Source organism: Electrona antarctica, assembly GCF_951216825.1.
Source record: "Electrona antarctica genome assembly, chromosome: 8".
NCBI classification, from domain to species: domain Eukaryota; kingdom Metazoa; phylum Chordata; class Actinopteri; order Myctophiformes; family Myctophidae; genus Electrona; species Electrona antarctica.
Window position 1 is genome coordinate 40,619,723 of NC_136789.1, and position 27,137 is coordinate 40,646,859.

At 43.5% G+C, this 27,137-nt stretch overlaps 1 protein-coding gene across 1 annotated transcript in view; it reads left to right on the forward strand.

Annotated features, from left to right (window-relative positions):
- The window catches only part of fstl4 (follistatin-like 4), a gene marked incomplete at its 3' end in the record, with an annotated part of 332,063 nt that overhangs the window by 180,427 nt on the left and 124,499 nt on the right, over positions 1-27,137 (forward strand). The window contains exons 4-5 of the mRNA XM_079508417.1: positions 12,480-12,673; positions 21,663-21,783. Of these exons, the coding sequence (XP_079364543.1) occupies positions 12,480-12,673; positions 21,663-21,783 (315 nt within the window). The remainder of the gene's footprint in view (positions 1-12,479; positions 12,674-21,662; positions 21,784-27,137) is intronic.

A 27,137-nucleotide genomic window follows, 5' to 3' on the forward strand; every position in this document is an offset into this window, starting at 1 on the left:
TAAAGGACGACTTCACACACAAGCTGTGGACAGTTCAGAAACCTGCCTATACTAGTGACATCATCGATGGGGAATCCAAGCTAATAGAAACGGCAGGCTTTCTATTCAGGGAAAGTTAGCATGCAATGGAAGCCATTGTTCTTGCGATAGTACAAAAAAAGGGTTGCCTATATGATAATGTCAATGGTAGGCGGGTTTCTGAACTGTTCACAGCCCTCCTATGAGACACAGACAAATATTACCATTTCATCATGAATATTAGGGAGGATCAGTTATATGAAGATACTGTAGGTAGCTTATTTATTTTCCCCATTTCCTGAAAAGTAACGGTTTGGCACATACAAGCTTTCCGTCTGATATAGCGACAGTATTGGCAAAACATTGCCAATTATTCCAGTACGCAAACAGGTGTGTGCAAGAGGACATGCTGTGCTGCACACACACAGTCTAATACTGAAGTGACACTTGTGCTGAATACCCCCAGGCAGGATCCCTCCGTTTCATTCATATATAAAATAACACTTGTGCTGAATACCCCCAGGCAGGATCCCTCCGTTTCATTCATAATAAAATAACACACAGTCTAATACTGAAGTGACACTTGTGCTGAATACCCTCAGGCAGGATCCCTCCGTTTCATTCTGAATACCCTCAGGCAGGATCCCTCCGTTTCATTCTGAATACCCTCAGGCAGGATCCCTCCGTTTCATTCTGAATACCCTCAGGCAGGATCCCTCCGTTTCATTCATAATAAAATACCCCCAGGCAGGATCCCTCCGTTTCATTGTGCTGAATACCCCCAGGCAGGATCCCTCCCCTCCGTTTCATTGTGCTGAATACCCCCAGGCAGGATCCCTCCGTTTCATTGTGCTGAATACCCCCAGGCAGGATCCCTCCGTTTCATTGTGCTGAATACCCCCAGGCAGGATCCCTCCGTTTCATTGTGCTGAATACCCCCAGGCAGGATCCCTCCGTTTCATTCATAATAAAATACCCCCAGGCAGGATCCCTCCGTTTCATTCATAATAAAATAACACAATGAATACCCCCAGGCAGGATCCCTCCGTTTCATTCATAATAAAATACCCCCAGGTAGGATCCCTCCGTTTCATTCATAATAAAATACCCCCAGGCAGGATCCCTCCGTTTCATTCATAATAAAATAACACAATGAATACCCCCAGGCAGGATCCCTCCGTTTCATTCATAATAAAATAACACAACGCCTCTGCTGTGATTAGACTTTGCGGAATTGGAAATCAGGGACCATTATTCTGCAACTGGCAGTTGTGCTCAGCCCACTTCAGTTTACAGCAAATGACACGGAAAATGAATATCCCTTACAGTTAAATGCACACACGCACGCACGCACACACACACAGATGCGCGTGCACACACACACACACACACACACACACACACACACACACACACACACACACACACACACACACACACACACACACACGAGAGAAATCTCGTTTTTGATTAATGTAATTTAATCCAATAATAATAGAAAAACTTTCATGTTAGATAGCCTACATGCGAATCTGCATGTGCTTATTAGTCCTTTTTCTGCTCAAAATGAGACAAACTAGGATGTTTAGAAGCCTATAAAACTTTAATCCAAGATCGTGCGTGCGTGTGTGTGCGTGCGTGCGTGCGTGCGTGCGTGCGTGCGTTTGTGCGTGCGTGCGCGTGACCACCACTATGTTTAGATGTTACTCTCGCTACAGTGTACTTAGGAGGCCGGTGTCTGGCTGGCCATCACCTGGGTGTTCTGATTGGTTAGGTAGTGAGCAGGTCAGAGATGTATTTAGCAAGAGACTTACTTACTTACTTACAATTTAAAGCCTTGTAAGTTGAGTAAGTTATCTGTACCGCACAGGTAGCCAATGGAGTTATCTTAAGTATAGGCCTAGGAGTGATGTGTTTACTGTAGTTGACAGCTTTTCTTGTTCCAGTGAGAACTCGCCCAATTTGAAAACTGTCCTACTTTTGAGAAGGCCATCTAAAAGGGCATAACATAATCCAACCTGTTGGAGACAAATACAACCTTTGTTTATGTACTGTAGCACTTTTCATATAAGAAACTACAAGTGCTTTACAATGCTGCACAAAAGAAACAAATGGAACCGATTAAAAATGAACTGATTAAAACACATTAACATCGACAACAACCAATATTAACACAACTAAAGCTAACAAAGTGCGTGACAGCACAGTGAAAAGAAAGAAAAAGGAACAGCTAATTAAAAACTTAAACAAAAACATAATTGATCAATACAACAAAATCAGCAGAGAAAGCGGCATTGATAAAATACTAATTAAAAGCTATTCATTTGTCTAAAGCTAAATTGAATAGATTGGTGTTAAAGTGGTGCTTAAAGATGCTTCGCAGATTTCTTGAGTTAACATAATTCTGCAGTTATAGGGGGCCTAATTAATAAATGCAGCATATGCATTCTTTGGAGATTTGATTACCTCCAGTAACCTGAGGGCATAAAGGTTGTCTGTGATTCAGTAAGGTAGGCTGCATGGTCCCAACCCATTTAGTGCTTTAAAGATGTAGAAGTATTATTATTATATAAGGAGGAAGATTTGTTTTTCTTCAAAAAAGTGTACAGTGTTTGTTAAAATGGGTTTTTTATGTGGACACGCCCACCAGTTCCTTAGGTATGCCATGGTTTGCCACCTGAACTGAAGCCGCGCCCACAGCTGCATGTGGTTGTATGATAAAGGGGGAGGGGTTAGGGGAGGGGATTATATTGTGATGTCACTATATATATCACTGTTTTTTTTCATTGGCACGTTTGAATGTCAAGGTTTTAGCCTCCAGGATAAACCCTAAACACAAAAGGAAGACATCATTGCACATAACAACCAGGTCTAATGAAGTACTGTCACCTCATAAACACATGAAAAACTGGAAAAAATACAAAAATCACGGCACTCCATCTTTAAAACTGCATTCATCACACACTGTTACTTGGACTAATGTAGGCCTAAACAGAGAGCCTACATGTACTTTAGACTGGACCTCACTATGCATGTTACTTGGACTAATGTAGGCCTAAACAGAGAGCCTACATGTACTTTAGACTGGACCTCACTATGCAATCTAGTATGCTCCCCCCAATTCATTCCCCATGCATGCACATTCCCCATTGTTCTTTTATCCTCTCATTGTTTCTTATTTTAATTTTAGGGCTATATTATATTCATTCTTGTGGAACACCAGGAACACCAGTATTTCACCGCTTGTGCCTGTCCAAGACACAAGACTGGCGTGATACTGTATGCTCTCTCTCTCTCTCTCTCTCTCGCTCTCGCTCTCGCTCTCGCTCTCGCTCTCTCTCTCTCTCTCTCTCTCCTTTTTTTTGTCAGTAGGCAGAATTTCGAATAAGGGTTAAAATGCTGGCGTTGTCTCTTCAAACTAGATCTTCAAAAGCTGGTTTTGAATCATGAATTGATGAGGATCTTGTGCTCTACAACAGTGGTTCTCAACATTTTCAGGCCTTAAAAAGGTCTTAAAAGTCATGCAATTGCCACTTCACTGTCGAAGTACAATGCTGGACTTAAATCCAAGAGAACCACAACCAACCAACCAACCTTATAAGCATCAAATCAATGACCACTTTAGCAAGAGATGTCTCTTTGGTGAGATTAGACCTAAAACCTAATATTTTCCAGAATCTTGTTTTCTTTTAGGAAGGAGTTAATTTGATTATAAACCGCACCTTTTTGAGTATCTTCCTAATAAAAGGGAGATTGGATATTGGTCTATAATTAGTTGGTCTCGCTATCTAAATTTGATTTCAGTAATGGTTTCACACTCTTTTAAAAAGTGAAGCACCTGGTGATAATCTTTATTATTTACAAAAGAAAAAAATGGCCTTAGTGATAGGATCTTTTCAAATTCATATCACAGTCCATAACCCATTTTGGGCGGGAACCCCTTTTGGTGTTAGCATTATGTTATGCTTTAGCTATTATTTTTGAAATATTGTGAAAATGAGGCACAAATCTTTGAATATATTTATTCTTTCAGAATACTTTTTTTTAATTTATTGTCAGGCCTAAATGGGTTAACACTCAGATATTTAGCCTACTCAATGGGTTTCAGAGAAGCCAAATGGGAAATGGATTTCCTTATCACTTACTACTCTTGTCTTTGTTCGACTGTAGAAAGGTTCTGAGACATTGAATCATTGATTATCAATGCAAAATAACTTTTTCACAGGCCTGGGGTATTGGGGTGAAAGTGAGATAATCGAACTGTGTATCATCAGTATAAGTTAAGTATAAGTTTCTCTCTATGGTGGTACAAAGTGGGGAACACTCTAAGAACTGACCCTTGCGGGACTCCACATAAAATGTTAATCAGATTTGCAATTGCCAAGTGTCAGTTTTGAATAGTTTTGAGATCTTCAAATTCTTTAATTCAGGCTAAAATTCGGCAACATTCTCAAGGAACATCCTTGAGGATATTGTACAGCTGAAGAATTGATGCACATTGATGCTTTTGAATCCCTTTCCCCGTTTATTTGAAGTTGAGCTGTTTTTAGGCAAAGTTGGCGTTTTTGATTTATTCTAAACAGAAAATAGCTATATATACGCATCCATGTGTGTACCCACTGTTTTCATAAGGACCCTGTCTGTATGCATGCATACACAGGGATCTATTTGCTAGTGGATGGGGGTAAATGCATGCTTCTTTTGATACACCCCCACACTGCTCAATCATTGTGATCACTGGCAGGGATACGTTTTACCCATGCCTCTTGTGAGAGTGTTTTTTTTCGACCCATGAATTTCCGTTTGGGAAATGTAGACTGTCTCATGTTTGATAATTTCCCAATTTAACAATGTAATTAAAATAGGTGAATCACATTAACCAAGGCATCCCTATTGTTTTGGTCAGCCTGTACACAGTACAGCAGTTTGCTCTTCTTTGCTATCGCTACTCTTCACCCATTATTGTACGTAAGCATGATCTACAGCTCCTTGAAATGACTTGATGTACTCTCTTGCACACTCCACACAAACCCACTTGTCATCCTTCTTTCTTTCCCGTGTTGTTTCCTCCTCGCTGACATTTATAAAGAGGGAACATGGAGAGTGGGCTGTGAGCGGCGGTAGAGCGCCGAAGGGCCCATGTCTCCGGGACAACGGAGCATCCACAGGCGCGGCGGTGCAGCCTCGGATCACTCACTTAAGCAGCTAACATTTCAAAACGGGCAATAAAGAGAGGCTCTGGTCCCTCTAGGACAATAAAACAGGGTTAGAGTCAGGGCTGAATGCGTTGTGTAATACAGGCCGATATTTCTCCACTGCTGCTGCTGCGTTCAGCGAAACGATTAGGGAGACAGAGGCAAAATCATAGGACATAGGGTACTGCAGACACAATTGCTCACTGTTTTTTGGTGCACAGTGAAATCATGAGAATGTATTTAACCGAGGGAGTAAAAATGGACCCATAACATGTATGTGTCTATGTAGAGTCTGATGTTTGTACTTCATAATCGTTGACGCTCTACTCAAACACCTGCATGTTCTTGGAAAATCTGACCACCTCTGCGGCCACAACATGCAACCGGCTGACTAAATAAGCAATTTAAACGCTCGTTTCAACCCGTCACTTAGATGTCCGCTAATAAACAAAACATCTGAGAGCGTTGGGGCCGACCTTTATTTTTTGGATACGATGTGCGGCAAAGGGTAAGAATTGTGTATAGTGTAAAATATGCGCTGGTTCTGAAACGCGGCGGTATGGTAAGGCTGTGGGACCTCATCTCGGAGCTACAGTATGAGCGGAGGGAGAGGTTCCATATGGGGCTGCATGTAACCCTGTGGGGCTTCGGTAGTATCGGTACTGTACTTAGGGTGAAGGTGGTAGAGTCTGGCAGACATGAAGTCCAGGACCCAGCAAGCACAGGACCACAGGGTTCAATCCCATGTCAGCTAGAGCAAAGAGGAGATCCGGGCACACTTAATGTTAAAAGGAGGAAAACTTTATTGAACCGACATGTTTCGACCTATACGGTCTTCATCAGGGCATCAGGGCTTAAGTGTGCCCGGATCTCCTCTTTGCTCTATATGATGTGTTATCCCGATTGATCCCAGGAGCACCTTTTAACTATTTTTAAATGTTTTATACCTGCACACCTCCTGAGCACCTGGTTGCCTCCTTGCCTCTCCCATGTCAGCTAGTTTGACAGCTAGCCTGGCGGGGCCTACTGTGTGGTGCTAAGTCTGAACTGCAATCAGCATACTCTGTTGTCGTGTGGGAGATGGTGGCATGCAAACGCTTGGGAGATCTACACGTCTTTACAAAGTATAATGTTGTCAAAGTTTTGAGCAGCCGCAAGCATTCCGTTGCGGTGCTGTACAGCATAGGTGTATATAATCAGTACTGTACAGCATATAGGTGTATAATCTTTCTCTGCAGTTATGTACAGGAGGACAGAGACCCCTTTTCCACCGGTTGGTTCCCAATGGGAACCGGTTCAGTTCTTTTTGGTTTTTAGTCCATGAGCCAGAGCTCCAAAATTGGTGGGCAAACTATACCCTATATTAAATTGTTTATAGGATCAATACAAGTAAAATAATACATGATAACCCTTCCACAGTAGTAGCTTTTTCAAATTTTTGGTTATTTTGCATATTTTCCTACATAATGCCTCATTTGCATATTTCAAAATGTAAAATTTGTAATACAATAAATCATTGTCTTCGTGTAAGTACTCAATTGGGGACGTTTAATGGTGATAACAATCTAATATAGGTATGGTTTTGCCCACTCAATTCATAATAAGCTCTGTCTCATGGACTAAAAACCAAAAAGAACTGAACCGGTTCCCATTGGGAACCAACCGGTGGAAAAGGGGCCAGAGTGCGCTGGAGCTCTCCCCAAACATGACAAGGTGTTAATCAATGTGAATGAATAAAATGTGTTAATGTTGTCATCTTTAAAGAGCAGGGGACAATAACAGTGACAGTAGGTGACGATCCCTCATGTTCTGTGTTAATGTTGATGTGCTTAACCAGGGGACAACAGTGACAGTAGGTGACGATCCCTCATGTTCTGTGTTAATGTGGATGTGCTTAACCAGGGGACAACAGTGACAGTAGGTGACGATCCCTCATGTTCTGTGTTAATGTTGACATCCTTAAAAAAAAAACAGTGGGACAACAACAGTGACAGTACGATCCCTCATGTTCTGTGTTAATGTTGACGTCCATAACGAACAGAGGACAGCCGTGACAGTATAGGTGATGATCACTCATGTCTGAGTCATCTCACGCTTCCTTCTCCTCACAGGAATCACATTGGAAGGGGATTTAGATGAGACCTTCACATGATAGCTGTCGGCAAATAGAAAAGTGTCTATTGCACTGCGAGAGGGGCACATCTGCACTCACGTGGCTGCAGATACAAAGTGTGCAAGGGTATGTGACTGTGTACATACTGTAAGTACAGTACGTGCCTTGTAGACCAGTACGTGTACAGTACGTGCCTTAACGGGTCCATTTGGTTCCATTTGCACACACTCGGAGTTAAATTAACATTGATTGTACAATATAAATTGGGGGTCCCAGAGATAGAAATGCCATTAAATGGTGGTCTGTAGACTAATGCATGTCAAACTGGGTGTCCTTGAAATTAAACAGGTTGAGAATCTCCGCTAGAGCCGTAAAAATATTCTCTTATGGGTGTCCCTGGCATATCTCTGGCATAAGTTGGGGTCTGCAGACTAATTTGTGTCAATTTGGGGGTCCTTGACATGAAAAGGTTTGGGAACCACAGGATTAGGGGTCTAGTAAGCCAACAGGTAGTAGAGCACTGTTTACCCAAAACTGGGTCGGGACTCATTTGTGGGTCACGGAAACATTTTTTTTGTCCCTTTATTTTTTGGTTTCCTATACATTTTGTTTTTAATTATTATTAGTTCAAAACATTAAAAAAAAAAACATTAAAAAAAAGCTCCCATGAATTAAAACCAGGTGCGAACGACCCGTTGTGAGCTTGTAGATCTGCTATTTTCACTAGTTTGCATCCTGAGCAAACGTCTAATTTCTCTTTCAGGGTCTTGAGCTAAAACGTTTAGGAACCACTAGAATCTAAGCTCACACTCGCTTGTGAGAAGACCAATGTGTGTTGACGTGTGTGCTTATAATCAATATGCACACACAATTGATATGCAATTGCGTGCAAAGGAATGCATTCCTCTCCCCGCCCTCCCAAAAAAATCATTGTAACATACAAATAAAACAAAAACTCATTATTTCTATAGTCAAGCTTGATCCCTGTCGAGGTCTCTGTAGCAACGAATTGCGCTGAGATTTAGATCATCATCTCCTTCCCTGCCTCTATGAGTTCAGGACCGCATGGGGAGGTCTTGCGGGCAGGTTGCTGCACTTTAACGCCCTATATGCAAAGTTCATCCCCCCCGTTCCCTTTTCCATTTTTCCCCTCCGTTCATTAGCTTTGATAGATGCTGGAGATGTCAGAGGAGATTAGGCAACAGAGATCTGCGCCCCACTCCTCACAGCAGGGGGTTGGGTTTGGGAGGGTGGGGCGTGCTGGCACTCCGCTGTCTTCCTAATGACTTATTCATGTCGCTGAGCTTTTCATATTTTGTTCACTCGTCGTCGTCACCCTATACCACCGCAAACATGCACATAGGTAGCCCCTCCATACCCCCCCCCCCCTGCCGTCACCTCCTGTCAGCTCCCTGCGCCTTTGGCATTGCCAGGTGGAATTCCACAAGGGTTGCGAGAATCTGCTGGGAATAGATTACTTATACAAGCCCCCGACACATGACATCCTCAACATGACATGAGCTTGAAGATCAGCTATTTCCGGCTCGCGATGTCGTCGCGTGGCGGGATTATGGAGACGGGGAAGGAGGAGAAGTGAGCTGATCTCACACTAGCTCTCTTTTTTATGGTTCTTTTACATTTTTATCCTACGATTTTGTAACCCATTTTTTTCACCCAGTGTAAATTTTCTAATGTAATCCTGGGCTCTGCACTCCCTCTGCCAACCTGGAGAGAGCAACGGACTGACTTCATACTTCCTTATATGCATGAGGAGTTCAAGCCGCTTCTTTTCACCTGACGGGGGAGTTTCCCCGGTTGGACGCAGCGTGTGGTATAGGAACACGTTATTCCAATCAGTTATTTTCCCCTTGAAGTATCTGAACTATAAAGAGAGAGACTGTTTTTCTTCATCAGGCACCATCAGGCACCCCGGCTGACCAGGGGGAGGCAGTTTAGAGACCAGGATTACTGCATGTTTTTTGTGAGAGTACCTATCCTCTCTTTTTAATGGTTACTGTTTCCTCTCTCTTTCTCGCCCGCCGCCTTCTGTGCTGTTTGCCAGACCTCCATTCATATAATAAGTTCCCTCACAGCATGTGGGCAATATGATTTGCATAATTGCCCGTTGGTAAGTGTGAGAGAATAAACACTCGACACTGCCCCCCCCCCCACCGCCCTAACACACACACACACACACACACACACACACACACACACACACACACACACACACACACACACACACCCTGATGAGTATGTGCGGAGGGACCGGAATATAAGAGGCCTCAAATTAAGGGACTTCACACGAGCTGTATAATGCCATAGCCGGGCAGAATAGGACAAGGGGCTTCAGAAGAGGTTCTAAATGAGAATGTTTACCTTGGTGTTTTCACGGAGGGTTGAGGATTAGTCATAATTAATTGGACCACCCCCGTCAGACAACTTATGTAAACGCACGCACGCACGCACGCACGCACGCACGCACGCACGCACGCACGCGCACACACACACACACACACACACACACGCACGCACACACAAAATATTTAAATGGTGTAAATTAACGCTTAGTACTGCGGAACAGACTCACTCATGCTGTCTGTCTTACTCTGTCTCTATCTCTCTCTCTGTCTCATCACCACAGCACACACTGGAGGAACATAATGAAACTGATTTTCAGCTACCGCCCACAGGATACAGCATGATTGTTTGCTGTGTAATTGGGTGTAGGTGTAATTAGCTGTAGGTGGTGATCTGTGAAATACATCTGATGTAACTTAAGACTATTTAGCCTTGGCGGAGGACGACCATTGGGAGACTTGATACTGCACACGGTTTCCTGGTGGCGGGGCTGGTCAGACGGTCAGACCTCCATGACTTGCAATGGAGATGTTCTGAAACCGGATGAGAAGAAACAGAATTGAGTTGAATCCTCTCTTTACCACAACAGACTTTAACACACGTCACGATGCTAAACGGGAATAAACAACACAATACGAGAGCTATACAGTCTGGAGTGCTGTCTGCTTCAAATGATGTTATTGACATTGTCAATCGGCAGGCATATCCTACCCGACACCAGGATCTATCAATGGAAGAGTAGGGACCTCTGCATATGTACTAGTTATAACGCATTAACATACTCTGCCATATAGACTGGCTAAAATATGTTTTTTAATGTTAAGTCAAATATGTTTCCGATTGCATCTTTGTTCCTTAACATTTTGTCCACAAACAAACCGAGACACATCAACACGGCACTGGTCTGGGTCTGCAGGGGAGAGTTTGCTGGTAATCCTGTGTCACATTCCACGTATCACATAATGCTGCTGGCGGGGACGGCCTTCAGATTACAGGCGTTACCAGACAAGTACAACCTGGCTTCATGGCACGCGGACGAGCATCAACCACATTGTGTTAGTCAGTCACCTTCAGATCACCATCTGTTGCACATGGTGTGAACTGGCTGAGCTGCATAATATACTGTAAGGGCATGTATTCTGCTGGACATTACCCTGTTGTTGACCCCATTGTTAGAGCTGTCAGAGACGTTCTACCAACTCATGTGTTCTCATGTCACTACAAATGTTTTGAGCATATTCACTATGGGGTGCCCAGTTTGACATGCATAGGCTACTGACCCACATTTAATGCCATTTATATCTGGGACACCCCCCCCAAAAACATTTTTTTGAAATTCTTCCAGGGGCCACAAGGGGGCGGCCCGCGGGCCGCCTATTGGGGAACCCTGCACTATGGCGTCCCTAGTTTGGGTATGTCATTATTTTAGGCAACATGTTTCGTCTGCCGATACCGAGAACACTTACCTGTATGTCATATACAATATCCCAGATCACAGACAATATCCAGTCTAATATCATGATATAATATTGAAGTTTTTTGCTCCCGATTCTATTCCGATCATTTGAAAATGACGTGGTCGGCCCCAATTTGCGATCACGTGATCGGATGGAGACAACCCTATAAAGATCAGAGAGAAGTGCTGATCGCTGAGATACTGTAGCTTCATCATTTGACCTGTAAAAGGAACAAGACGTTGGTGTCTTGGACATGGTCCATAAACTTACACATAATTACAAGCCGTGGTTATGTCTAGCCTTTCTGTAGACTTATAGTTTTGATATGTGGTGTCTTGGATGTGTCCATAAAGTGTTAGTAGCATGAAGACAAACAGATACCAGATCTGCTGTCTGTGTGAAGACGGTCCTTGTGTCCTTAAAGGATAGTAGTTGAGTGGTGCGTCCCAAGTTCTTCACTTGAACCGGGAGGTTCAACTTGGTCACACTTTTTTGGTGTGACTGTCTCTCACAATTATACAGTAACACCAAGAAGTCTCTTACTCCTCCTCCAAGGAGCAAGGAGTGGGGATTAGGAGGCATCTATTAGGAGCTATGATGATAATGACTCCGCCCCTACAGCTGGTGTTAACGTGTGCATGTGTGCTTGCACGTGCGCCGTGCGGTGTTACAGGGATGCTGAGGTAAAACTAGTGGGGCAAATTGAACTGTGGCATAACAGAAGACTGCTCTTCCATTGCCATCAAATGAGCAGGGCTTTTTGTGTGTCTAGTGTCATGAAGATGTGGGGTGGGGCTCATATGTGTGGTTGAGCAAAGGTTTAGTAAAAGTACTGTACAATATTTGTCTCTGAGATGTAGTAGTAGTAGTAAAAGTATAGGAAATACTCCAGTACAGTAAAGTGCAAATACCTGAACATTATACTGAAGTAGAGTTCTTAAGTAAATGTACTTAGTTACTTTCCACCACTGGTTTCTTTAAGCACATGTACAGTAAGATCTCTCTGAGAATAGTTATTGGTGCATTCAAATGAAGCATTCAAGTGTGTGTGTGTGTGTGTGTGTGTGTGCGTGTGTGCGTGCGTTATGTGCGTGCGTGAGTGCGTGCGTGCGGTATGTGCGTGCGTGCGTTATGTGCGTGCGTGCGTTATGTGCGTGCGTTATGTGCTCGCAGGTGATACCATGTACAACAGGCTAAATGTGTTGTTGTGTGTTTCCAGGTGACGCGTGCACCATGTCAGAGTACAACAGGCTGAATGTGGTGTTGTGTGTTTCCAGGTGACGCGTGCACCATGTCAGAGTACAACAGGCTGAATGTGTTGTTGTGTGTTTCCAGGTGACGCGTGCACCATGTCAGAGTACAACAGGCTGAAGAGCACGCTCCTGGACATGCAGCCCACGGTTCTGCACAGCGGAGAGCAGCACAGCCGCCAGAGAGACATGGAACAGAAGAGGGCGCTAGTGGACACCATGTTCAAGTACCTGGATACGGACGGTGACGGGCGGCTGGGCGCAGACGAGCTGGCACAGGTGGGCTTCCTAATGGAGGGGGTCACAGGGGGTCCCCCAGGAAAATTAGTCAATGTAGCATCAGAATCAGTTTAATCACATACACCCTATTTCCAGTGGCGGCTCCAGACCATTTTTTACTGAGGGTGCTGGAAGGGAGCATGACTATTAATGGAGGTGCTATGTCCCGTGCACGCACGCTGATTTTATTTACATTTTATTTGTTTGTTTGTATTGCTATAGCGCCCTCTTTGGCCAATTGAAGCAAGACTGGTTTCAGTGCTATTTTGCATGACCCTCTACCATACTATACAGTTTCACTTTCATGTGACTCATGTGATGCATACTGCAATGCATGTATGTATTAGGGGCAGAAGAATATTTTTTTTTAAACAGAAATTTTCATTGGCTCATAAAACCTTAATTTTTTCACTTAAAAAAAATGTACTCGCAACTTTTTGTCTATAGGTCCAAAGATAATGTCATTCAAAATGGTGGGTGATCTAAATGTCAGAGGTAGTCAGAACACAAAAGTTGTTCTGCATGAGGAGACGCATATGTGTCAAAGTGTTATTGCTGACGGTCAAACGGCTCATGAGCTACAGTGTATGTCTGTTCAAAGTTTGAATTTTCAATTGAGTGCTATAGCGCCACCCTTTGGCCAATGGTTGTGGGCTTCGCGTCCTCACCGTTTGGCATAGCCCTCTACCATATTTCCCTTCGGGCTTGGCCCCTTATTAATCATAAAACTTAAATATTATATTACTTATTTATAAAGTGCTTTATGTTATTGTAATAAAACATTTCGAGTAGTTGTGAGTTCTAACTATAATTATACAGTGTTCTAATCCGATTATATAATGCATTGTAATCATGTTTATAATGCATGATTATAGAAATGGGCTTCATAGTAAGTGTTACCCATTGTCCTAAAACAAACACCCATCTGTCACATTTATTCCCACAAACTGATTTGAGTATGCTGTGTGCCACGTATGCTGTGTGCCACGTATGCTGCGTGCCACGGCCATGGCCACGGTGTGGGAATTGGATTATGGAGGGCATCATCTGGTAGCAAGAAATGGGCATCAGAACTGGGTGTTAATTAGACGAACCCATGCCATGATCACGCTGCCAGAAAGGAATAGATTATATCCGCACACTCTACTTGCTGCTCCCAAACTGCGCTTTTAATTAGAAAGTATACAACATTTTGGGCCACATGGCTTGGGAATCATCGGTTCCCAAGGATACTTACTTACTTACTTATATATATGAACCTTTATTGAGAAAGGATATCCCCTTGAGATGTCACATCTCGTTTCCGAGATTACTTACTTACTTACTTACTTACTTACGTGCAAGCAGGTTGGAATGGGTGGAGAAAAGTGTCAGGTGTGATGTATGATAGGAAAGTACCAGCAAGAATAAAAGGGAATGTGTACAAGACAGGGTGAGACCAGCTAAGTTGTATGGCTTAGAGATAGTCACACTGAGGAAAAGACAGGAAGCAGAGCTGGAGGTAGCAGAGTCTAAAATGTTGAGGTTCTCTCTGTGAGTAACAAGGATGGATAGGATCAGGAGCGATCAGAGGGACAGACTGAGATGGTTTGGACACGTACAGAGGAGGGATAGTGAGTATGTCGGTAGGATGTTGAGGTTGGAACTGCAAGGCAGGAGGCCTAGAGGAATACCAAAGAGAAGATTTATGGATGTAGTGAAAGAGGACATGAAGTTAGTTGGTGTGAGAGAAGAGGTTCAAGGTTCAAGGTTCAAGGTTAGCTTTATTGTCCCTTGCGGGAAATTGGTTTGCAGCCAGATCATAGTAAAAAAAAATACACACAACAACAACATTCAATACAAGACTGAGATCTAAGAACAGGGCACTAGAGACAGAGAATTCATGACATTCAAAGTAGCAAAGTCAGCAAAAGTGCATTAGTGGGCAGTATGTGCAAAGAGGCAAGAATAAAGTGCTATCTGCTGTTCAGCAGTTGAATAGCAGCCGGGACAAAGGATAGTTTGAACCGATTAGTCTTTGTAGTGGGCACCCTCAGCCGACGACCTGAGGGCAACAGTTCAAACTCAGACCGAAGTGGGTGATCCGATACCTCCAGGAGGGAGGAGGCTCTTTTAAGCATCTGCCTCTTGTACAGTTCTATGAGTTGGGCTTGGGTTCTCCCAGAAATCTTACTGGCCACTTTGACGAGGCTGCTGAGCCTGTTCTTGTTTGCCAGGGTCAGATTACCGTACCAGGCAACCATACAAAACATGAGAACAGATTCAATAAAACTTCTATAGAAAAGAGTCATCATCACAGACGAGACATTAAAAGAACGCATTTTCCTCAGAAAAAAAAGACGCTGCTGGACTTTTTTTGATGTAGAGGCAACATGAGAGTCAAAGGAGAGTTTGTTGTCAAGAACGACACCCAAATATTTATAGCTCTCTACAATTTCAATTTCTGTGCCCTTAATGAGTGTAGGAGCAGGACTGGGAGGAGTCCTTCTAAAGCTGATGATCATGTCTTTTGTTTTGGTCACATTTAACTGTAAGAATGACTTGTCACACCACGATATGAAGTCATTGACAACTGGCCCATGCTGTACCTCATTTTCTTCAAGAAGGCTAACAATCACAGAGTCATCAGCAAATTTGACAATATACCTGTTAGGGTGATTGCTACAACAGTCGTTGGTATACAGAATATACAGTAGTGAGGAGAGACAACAGCCTTGGGGAGAACCAGTGGAGGAGAGCAACAGAGAAGACAGGACCTCATTTACCCTCACGCACTGAGACCTAACAGTTAAGAAGTCTATGATCCAGCCAACAAGGTTAAGATCCAGTTTAAAATAACTGATTAGCTTCTGGGCTAGAAGATGTGGCTGGATCGTGTTAAAGGCAGAGGAAAAATCGACAAACAACAGTCTGGCCTGTGTTTTTTTCCCCTCAAGGTGGCGGTACAAGAAATGCAGTAGGGTGATAGTGGCATCATCTACACCTCTTCCAGACCTGTATGCAAACTGCAGGGGATCTAGAGATTTCTCCACCTGCTTTAGGATGCTATCTTTGACTAGCTTTTCCAAACATTTCATTACTAATGAAGTCAAGGCAACAGGCCTGAAGTCATTTAATGACTTTGGGGTTCTAATTTTGGCAACTGGGACAATTGTGGACTGTTTCCATAACTTAGGGACCCGCTGTTGTTGAAGAGATAAGTTAAAAATAAAATGAAAAATGCTGCAGAGCTGTTCAGCACACGTTGAGAGAACCTTGCCACATATATTGTCCGGCCCTGGACTTTTTGACTTAGTGTGTCTGAGGTGTTTTTCCACACTTTTTTTGTCAATTACTAGGGCTGGAGGGGCTCTAGTCTCGTTTTTTAATTCATTAATTTTATTAGCAAAGTCCTGATTCTCAAATCTTAGGTAAAACTTATTTAGCTCATTGGCCAGCTGTACATCTGAGTCAAACCCAGGCATGGAGATGAGCTTATGGCCTTTATCATCTGCCCCTGTCATAGATTTCATGCCGTTCCATGCTTCCCTGAGGTTGTTACTGCTCAGCTCAGCTTCGATTTTGTTTTTGTACCTGAGTTTACCTTTTTTTATTTCAGACTTTATCTCTCTATTTAGTTCCCTAACCTTGGGTAGATCACCCTCATTGAAGGCATTTTTCCTGTTGTGGATTAAGCTTTTAAGGGCTGATGATGCCCAGGGTTTGCTATTAGGAAAAACCTTAACAGTCTTAGTGGGAATAACGTTGTCTTCACAGAATGATATATAGCTGCACACAGCGTCTGTGATTTCATCAATATTATCAGATGATTCTGTAAACACAGACCAATCTGTGCAGTCAAAGCACCCCTGCAGGGCAAGAGAGGAATCCTCATTCCAGATCTTCACCTGTCTTTTCCGCACCTTCTCCCTCCTTAGCACAGTCTTGTAAACGGGTAGAAGGTGTACAATGTTATGATCAGAAGATCCGAGAGCAGGGCCCGCCTCCGATTTGTATGCTCCTTTAATTGAGCCATAGCATAGATCCAGAGTCTTGTTGCGCCGTGTGTGACAGTTGACATATTGATAAAAGCTGTTTAGAGTTTTCTTCAAGTTGCAATGATTAAAGTCTCCCAGAATTATGTTGGGCGCGTCAGGGGAGATAGATTGCAATGACTGTGTCACTCTGAAGATGGTGTTCGCTGCGATGTCCGCGTTGGCTTTTGGATGAATATAAACAACGGTGATAAACACTTGGGGAAATTCCCTTGGGAGATAAAAGGGCCGCACCGACACGGACAGGAGCTCTATATCGGGCGTGCATAACCGTTCACGCACGGTGAAGTTATTACACCATCTCCGATTAATGTATAGGCACACCCCTCCTCCCTGTGTTTTGTGTGTTACCTCACTGTCCCGGTCCAGCCGTATAGGCGATCCGAAGCCGCTGATGTCAAATGACGTGTCAGAGTCAGAGTCAGTAAGCCAAGTTTCAGTGAATGCCATCAAGCAGACATCCCTGTATTCGCGTAGATGACTGATATTCCCATGTAATTCATCCATTTTGTTCCTCAAGGATTGGACGTTGGCCAGGATTATAGAGGGTAGTGGGACGCGGTTTTTTTCCGTCTGTTTCCTTAGACGTTGACGCACGCCACCCTTCTTTCCTCTTTTCCTGATGTATGCCGATTTCTTGTGGCCATCTCTTACATTCACAGAATCTCCGACTATTCCTGTATTAAAGTTGGAAGTCTGTGAAGAGAGTGTCGCATCGAGGCTCGAGACATCAAGACGATTCCACTGTAAATTTAGGAGAAACTCCCGCGAGTACTGAAATGTTTGTGAATGTTGGTGACTCCATGCAAAAACCATTAAAAGCATCAAAAGTAGTATTCTTAGAAACTCCATCTTTCAGCCTCCTGAGCTATAAGTATGACTTAATAAATACTCGAAAACTCTAGGCCTGTTCTGACAAGACAAACATAATAAACAGTTAAAACGATGCACAGACACTCCTTAAACTAAAACCTGCTGCTGGTCGCCACAAGAGCAGCGCCCTCTAGTCCGTGGTCTGAGCCAAGTCTCCTGAGGAGATCTGAGCCAAGTGTGGCAGAGGACAGGGTGATATGGAGGCAGATGATTCGCTGTTCCGAAAGGAAAAGAAGAAGATACTACTTACTGTACATTTTTAATAACGTTTTTGTTATATTATCATTAAAATCTTAGTGTTTTGTCAATTGTTTGGGGCCCCACTTGTAATATCCTCACAGCCAGTGGGCCCTGGTCAGTGGGTTGGGAATCGCTGAGATAGAAATTTGACTAGATGAAGCTGAAGGGAAAGAACTTGTAATTTTAAGATTTTGAGAAGAGCGACATGGGAGTAGAGTTTTGGTCTCGGAGTCGTCACTGAAAGCAACTGTATGAGCTAGGGCATTAAGCAACTAGTCGGCTATTCAACTAGTCGACTAGTAAACCCACTAGTCGACCTTGTTGGTACTAGTTGATTTTCCCCCCCCCCCCGAGGCCTCAAGATCAGGTAGATTATAGTTATAGTCACCAATGTACACAGTTTTAAATTGTACAAATATTCTTTTCCAAATATGAATGAATATATATATTTTTTTTTTTACATAATATGTAGTTAAACAACTAGTTGACTAGTAAACTAGGCAACTAGTAAAAATGGGTAGAAGTGAATGCCCTGGTATGAGCCAGCACATATTCTTCAGCAAGCATGAAAGCCTCAATTGAGGCGATCCAGGCACTCAAAATATCTTAAAATAGGAGAAGACTCTTTATTAAACCAACATGTTTCGACCTATGTTTCGTCTGGAGGATTGTAAAAGAAAATCTTCTAAATAAGACTTTTTAGTTGAAACATTAATCAATAAAGCTTAATCAATAAGCTTCACAAACACTTGAACAATAATGTCCAATATTCCACAGGCCACATTTCAGATTTCCTACAGCAACTATGCTTTTATAAAATGTGTGCATTTCCGTCCGTCCATGTGCCTCTAGAGGCCATTCCGCAAACTCTACCCCATGTGTGTAGCCGAATCTGACTCTCTGAGTTCCCTCTCAAGCATGTGCCCACCTCAACCTCTCACGTTCAAACTCAAAACGGTCTTACTTTGTTTTCTTACCTTTCCCTTTTCTCCAACTGAAGTTCTAATTCCAATTCTTTCAGCCGTGTAACTTGATCCCCATGCTGGAGTGTGTGCTTCTCATCCTGGTCACCTCCCTCCTGCTCAGTCTGTTGTTCTCCATCAGCTTCAACAGAGCCTCCCACCTGTTCTTTGATTCCAGTAGTTCTCAAACATTTCCATGACAAGGACCTCACACATTAATAAACTTTAGCCTGGAGAGTGGAGACCCCTATTTCAAAGGTTGTTCAAGGGAGAGATCATTCTCTCTTTTTAATTTCTTTTTGATTTGCATTAACCCCATGGACCCAAATTTGATGCCTTTTCTTTTATATAGTGTTGACCCCAATCTACACTGTAAAATGGTGTGAGTGTTAATTGAACTCTGAGAGTGTGCAAATGGAACCAAATGGACCCGTACACTCTCCCCTCACGGCCCCATCACATATACTATAGTCCCATTCAATACTAATGCACTAATCACACCTAGACGACCTAGTGCTGGGAGCCTCAAACAACTGTCCGTCCGCCTGTCCGCCTGTCTGTCCGTCTGTCCGTCTGTCTGTCCGTCTGTCCGTCTGTCCGTCCGTCCGTCCGTCCGTCCGTCCGTCCGTCCGTCTGTCCGTCTGTCTGTCTGTCTGTCTGTCTGTCTGTCTGTCTGTCTGTCTGTCTGTCTGTCTGTCGGTCGGTCGCACAGCAGTGTGTCTACGCATAATGCATCTCTTTCCAATGCCGACCATGTATTAGTTTATCAGATACGTTTAATACAAGTACAAACATTCCATTAAAGGGATATTTCACTTTCACTCATAGTATTTAGATATTTGATATTCAATTTTAGCTGCCCCGCCCCCTTCCTATACAAACCCATTGTAATTTGAACCTGCCTTTTAGCCATGTTAGATTCACCAAAAACATAATCGAAAAATACCCGTCCTATTTTCTGTTGACTGATACTGCCCTCATAATACGTGAGGTGCCCGTGTAAAATGACCAAAAGTTTATTTTAAATGAAATATACCTCTAGCCATGTATCGAGCCAAAGAACTAATTCAACACTTATGAATGCCAAATAGTTGAAATAATTGCACTTGTTGCCTGTGTAGTGTCACTTGCTGCCAAGCTCTTTAAACAAATACAAGTATAGTTTGTAATGAGACGGCTCAACCCCTTGCATTTAAATGATGATAATGATGCAAGAAAGGTCTAGGAATTCAATCATGTTACATCAGAAACAAGTGAAACGATACTCTGCCTCTGTGAAATGTAATACAAAAGCGATACAAAATGCCTCCTGCATAAATAAAAATAATGTTGTACTGTACATACATATTTTCTCATCTCAAATACGAATGGTATTTGATCTATTGTCACCTGCATGTTCTCACTGGAGTCAAATGTCTAACTGCAGCCTGCTTTGGGCATCAGAAATGCAATACATAATAAAACAGTCTCTGGTGTGTCTGCAATATCTCAGACATCTGACTGAAGATTTTGATCGCGTCACACAATTATTAATGTTGACACGTTACGGGGAAATCATTAGGAAAGACATTCATATCCTCTTTAGCGCAATCATGCTTTAACCCATTCAGGACAGGAACCCCTGTTGGTGTTTTAACAAGTGTTACTTTAGCTATTGAAAAATAGCAGATCTACAAGCTCATGGCGAGCTTGTTGAACTACATATTTTCAAGATGGAGGTCGGTGGCCAGTTACATATATTTTTGGGGGTCAAACATAGGTTTAGAAGACGTTTGTAGAATCGTCCTCCGCTCCAAATGGGTTCAAAGGACAAGGAAAAACAGAAAGACTCTTACATGTCATCATGGAGAACGGTCTGCATTTTGGGGATGTCCACATTTATTCATAAATGCCCTAAAGGCATCAAGGCAATTTCAGCCTGATATCATCACCTCACCACCAACTTCAGTCACAGAGACAGATGAAGCTTGTCGTGTCCATTTATCTGTCATGACACCCAAAGTACAGCTACGTATGTAGATAAATGAAAAGAAAATATGGGCAAGTGTGCCTCGACAGAGCGTGGCAGTAGAGTATCTGCTATCTGCTTGCCGGTTGTGGTTAACGGGCAATTATGGGCACTGTATTTTGCCCATAAACCTCAAGTTTAGCGGGCATATACAGTTAATATACGGTAATAAATATACGGTAATATACAGGTGTGATGATACAATTCGGGAGTTTACCGGAATTTGTAGGAAAGTTTAACGGGAGTTTCCTGTAATATACACATCCGTATTCCGTGCTTTTTGCGCAGTGCAGTCCAGCCCTGATCGCATTAACACATTTGATGCTATAGACAAGTGTACTCTGTCAAATAAAAACACTTTATTTTGATACTCGTTCTAAGGCGAATCAAATGATTCCCGAGCGCGGCACAGCTGCAGCTCACCGCTCCTTGGCTGCGGCTCACCGCTCCAAGAGATGGGTCAAATGCGGAGAACAAATTTCACTGCGGTAACGTGTGTGACAAATCGTACGACTTTGACTTTCGACTTTGATTAGTTTCTGTTTTAGACACAGTCTTGTGACGCTGTTTTCTCGGAAATTATTATAACTTTTGCTACATGCATTTAAGCTAGCAAGAAAACGGAAGTGCTTCATAGTAAGATCTTCCTGGTATCCGGTGGGACCCAAGCGCTACTCAAAGTGCTACTCACGTCATATGAGCCTCAGCAGAGTCAGTCTCTCAGGAACAGCCACATGTTATATATAGGGATTCCCATAATTGGGATATACCTTCTAGAAAGGGTGGGCTTTGGTTTGTTACAAAATAAAAACAACTTTTTGTGTGTGTGTGCGTGTGCGTGCGTGCGTGCGTGCGTGTGCGTGTGTCTCCAGATGTCCATGAAGCAGCACCTGGAGGACAGTCTTGTGGAGTGCACCATGCAGGACCTGCTGCGCTACGACGACTACAACAATGACGGACACCTCACCGTGCACGAGTTCTACACCGCCTTCCGTGAGTCACACACACACGCACGCACACGCGCACGCACGCGCACACACGCGGCCTTCCATGAGTCTTCATCTTCGCCTCCTCCTTTCTTTGCACTCTCTCTCCGCTGTGTGGCCGTACCGTGTTGCCACTAGTCTCCCGTAGCCAGACAACTATTCCACAATCTCCGAATCCTATATAGAGTCTGAAAATCTGAATAAGGAAGCTGCCATTTCCGTTCACGGAAATGTATTTTAAAATATCTTTACATTTTATTGTTTTATTTCCCATTTCTGCTAAGCAGCAAGCTATATACAGTATGCTTAGATGGTTTCTATTTATATTGGGATACATTTGTGCCTTTCGCTTTATATTTTACTCATGATAGAACTTTCGTTGTTCCAGACTGTATGACGGAAGCATTTGACAATTGTCTGGCAACGTGAGATGTTGTACAACTTGCACCTTCTCTGTGAAAATAAAGGTCAGTGTTTGTGTTTTTCTGTGTCTTTGACGCAGAATAGCCAGTTGTACCTAATGTACTGTTCCACTCATGTGCTGTATTGGAGAACAGGACCATTTTGACCATGTTTCAACAACAATATTAGTGATTTGCCATGGGTTACATACAGTATGTATCATGCTATATAAGGACCATGCTTTATTCTGTTCTTATTGGGGGACCATGTCATGCTACAAAGTGAAACAGTGTCCACAACATCAAATTCCATTCACCTTTTTCTTTCTTTTACTCTCATAAATGCAACCTTGCTATCAAGTGTCAAAATGGTTGTGTGCCAAAAATACATTTATTTTATTCCACTATACCTATAAGCACCTCCCTTCTCCCTGCCATATCTGTCATGTCCGCCCTTTTCCATGTGGCCGTCAGGACCGTGACAGCAGTGGATAAGCTATCGTTAAACTGGTAATGCCAGCCCTCCTAACCTGCACTCCCGCAGCCAGCCATGATTAGGCTATAGCTTCTGAAACAGCACTAATAGCCTGTGGGCTTTAGGCTTAGAGGCAGCAAATAACACCTGTGTTTCCTGCCTGAATAAGGCCCATAATTGCATGGCTGCCATTATCAGTGGCCATCAGATGGCATGGCAACCTGTAACGACATTTGTCTTCCATTCTCAGGCTAACATTTGATGCATTTGAACCACACACATACATGTAGCTGTATTCATACACCTTTCTTATTTTCTCCTATTCCTGCCATGACTTGGACTGGAATAAATTATATCTGGCACGTAAAATGGCAACTGGGCTGAGACCATAGCTGATAAAAGCGATAAATCAAGCCGTTAGTGGGTGGCAGGCGGCCATTTTGAGGGCTCGCATTCAGCGCCTGTTCGAGTCCATTAAGCCTCACCAGTCGTTTAGCGGTCCTAATGACTGGTTTTAGTGGGAGCCATTCGTGCCATTATTCAGTTACTCTCCCTTCACGTTGCCAGATGGCCTGTGAATGGCCGTTGCGTGGCATTTATCTACCTGCCGGGCCTGGCCCGTGAGAGTTTGTCAAGGTGTTTTATGCTCGACACGCACGTGAAACAGTGGATCGGGACTAATAAAACAAGCTATTGATCACACAACGCTCAAGGTTAACTGTTGGGCTCGGAAAAGAAACCACATAGGAGGGGGGGGTCGGTATTTCTGAGTGGCACATCTGGTGTTCTTGATAAACACAATCATGCAGACGTACGTGTGTATGTGTGTGTGTGTGTGTGTGTGTGTGTGTGTGTGTGACTGTGTGTGCATGTATGTCCGTGTGTGTGTGCGTGTGTGTGTATGTGCTTTTGCGTGTGCGTGTGTGTGTCAGCCGTTCCCTCAGTGAGTGATCAGGGAGGCTGAGGCCAGGAAGCGCAGGTGTGTTTGGTGGAGTGGAAATCGACAATATGGGAAAACACTTAGGAGCGGAATGCAAAACGGTGCCGCAGCAGCGAGGACGCTATGCCGAGGTCTGATGATGTCTCACTCTGCCGTTCTGCGCGCAAATGCCTGACTGTTAATTTAACTCTGAGCGTGTACGATAGACCCGTGCGTGAGTCAGGATTTCCTGGGCTATGTTTTCTTATGACACCTACAGTACACCAGTGCTTCTCAAACCTTTTAGTCCGTGACCCAAAAGAGAGATTATGTTTGCCCCGGGACCCAAACTAGTGAAAATAGCAGATCTACAAGCTCACAACGCGTCGCTTCGCGCCACGTTGTGAGCTTGTAGATTTTCACTATACAGCTATTTTCACTATACTTCTTAAATATTTGTTTTCTAATATATGGAATTTCTTAGTTTTTTTTTCTTTGATTTTTTTAAATTACTGAAGAAGAAATCATTGAATTTGTCTTCAATTCATGAAAGATTTTTTTGGTAACGTTTTTTAAAAATGTTTTCGAAATAATAATTAAAAACAAAATGTAGGAAACAAAATATAAGCGGACCCATGTTAAAATGTGCCGGCAACCCACATAATATGTGGGTTGCCGGCACAAAAATCACCTCGGATGGACCCATATTATGGGTCCATCCGAGGTGATTTTTCACGGCATCGCAATTACATTATTAACGTTTCTGGCGAAAAATGATTTGTGTGCTAATGCTAACATTAGCCGTTTCTTACAATGGAGGTCTGCGAGCTGGGAAAACAGAAGTGAATAAGGCGGTATAGCAGTTAATTTGTTAAAAGCCTCTGGGGGTAGCAAGTTAGCAACAAGCAAGCGATCCAACATGGAACCAGCGTACCACCACATGCTCCTTGTTCAGTTGACGTGCGTCGACGTCGACACATGCAACTTGCCAAGGACGGATCTATAAAAGAAAGAGACCTCTTATCTTCCAGTGTTGTTCTCACACCTGCTTCAGCGTGAAGGGAAATCTGATTGTTTCTGCTTTGTTTTTTCCTGGTTCTCTTTGCCTTATTTAATGTATAGACCTTGACAAGTAGCTCACTCTGCACGCGGCTCCATTCTGCCGCTGTCCAATTTCATTCCCTTCTTTGAACACAAATCTAATAGTGTGGAATTTGTCTCAAGAATGCTCCCCGGATGATTGTGTTCATATTGATTTTTGTTTGCCTTATTCAAGCTTTTACCAGCTCAGCGTGTTGCTTTATGTTGTTATTTTTCTCTCGTCGTCCTAACACTGTCTTCTTGGCACCTGCCCCCCCCCCCCCCCCCCCCCCCCCACATACTGTTAACCCATTTTGACCTGAGATCAGATTCTAAAAATGTCTGTTTGAAAATGACAGTTTTCTGAAAAAAGCTATGTTTCTATGTCAGTCGTTCTTCGATTTTTCAAAAATAGCAGACCTACAAGCTCATAGCGCGCCACTCGGTGGCGCGCTATGAGCTTGTAGATCTGCTATTTTTCAATAGCTAAAGCATAACCTAATGCTAACACCAAAAGGGGTTCCCGCCCAAAATGGGTTAAACAGGTTCTGCTTAAACAGCCCCTTTATACTGTACCGTCCTCCTGCGCCGTGTTATGATCAATATTCAAAATGAAAATGATATCAGCTCATTTTTACTCCACTGCAAGAACGTAACTACTCACGGGTCGATGAGTCTCCAAGGCTTTATTCGGTCTATCACATTGCATTTTCTCACGTAGTTGTTCTCAAACTTTTTCATGTCGAGGCCGCAGACCCCCATCTCAACATATTTTGTAACAGGGACTCCCAGAAGCAGGATTTGTGTTAAAGACTTTTAAGTCTTTAGGGTGGCGCTTCATATTGGGGTGGTGGTGACATGATTGCTTTTCAAAGCAGTGAGCATATAGCTAGGTTTGTTGTTAGTAGCTGTACTCGGCACTATTCTAGCAACTACCGTTGCATATTTAGACATATGAGTAGCCGGTAGGGCATTAAGCAACTAGTTGACTAGTTTACTAGTCGACTAGTAAATCCACTAGTCGACCTTGTTGGTACTAGTTGACTAGTTGATTTTTTTCCCCCCGATTTTGTAGGCCTCAAGATCAGGTAGATTATAGTTATAGTAACCAATGTACACAGTTTTTAAATGTACAAATATTTATTTAAAAAAAAAAGAAAAAAAGTTTTTTTTAAAAAAACATAATAGGTGGTTAAACAACTAGTCGACTAGTAAACTAGGCAACTAGTCAACTAGTAAAAATGACTAGAAGTTAATGCCCTAGTAGCCGGGATCTCTGATTGTCCGGCAACGCAAGACTATAATGTAAGAGAACAGTGAAATGGCCAGCATCGGCTGCCCTTCAGGCATTTAGCTGACAGCTCTGCAACACAATGAACTGGACCCTCTGAAAGGCACACAGGCAAACCGTAATATGTGAGTAATGGGTGAAACGAGGGAGTGAAATGAGGGAGAACGAGTGCATTTTCCGGCAGCGGCTGATGCCGCGGAGTCGCCCGCCAATTGTCGACAACACCCGCGGCAGTGTTTCTCTGCGGTATCATCAACCCGACACCCTACCCCACACACTAACCCTAGCCTCACAGGGATGGCACGGCTACACACTAACCCTAGCCTCACAGGGATGGCACGGCTGACTTCTTTAACCGGCAGCACGTGTCCGGAGCTACGGTTTAATTCTAACCAGCGACGCTGATACCTTACCCCAAACCTTTAACTTTAACTCTAACCCCACGGGTGATTTTTAACCGGCAACGCATGTCTCGACACTGCCGCAGAACAGAGCGGCGGTGGAGTGTCATAATCCCCCCCCCCCCCCCCCACCTTCCCCGGCAGGTGCCACCCCTCCTCCGGCATCGCCGCGTCTGATTGCTGCTGCCAGAGAATGCACTCGCTCCTTGTGGGGAGGAGGGGTGGTGGGGGGAGAACAGTGCAACATTCAGAACAGTGATCTAACATGTCTATGCACGACGTGTGAATGAACTCATAGTGTGGCGAGAGTAGAAATGTGAGAGAGAGAGAGAGAAGAGAGCAATTAGACAGCTTAACTCATTTTGACCTGAGATCAGATTCTAAAAATGTTTTCTACATCCTGACACTTTTCGATTTTTCAAAAATAGCAGACCTACAAGCTCGTAGCGCGCCACTCGGTGGCGCGCTATGAGCTTGTAGATCTGCTATTTTTCAATAGCTAAAGCATAACTTAATGCTAGCACCAAAAGGGGTTCCCGCACAAAATGGGTTAATCCTGAATCGCTAATGCTCACAAGCTGTCACTGATGTCCAATTGTGTCGGGACGGGATATGCAAGCAGGGGAGAGGGAGGGCAATACAACAGGAATCCTCCCTGGCAATTACACATTGTGCTGAGCTGTGTATGCCACAGAAGAATGACTGGTGCTCGTATAGACTGTTCCCGGTGCTTCTGTAGAACAGCACTAATGAACAGTAATCCCCTTGAAGACCAACTGGGTGTATATATGGTG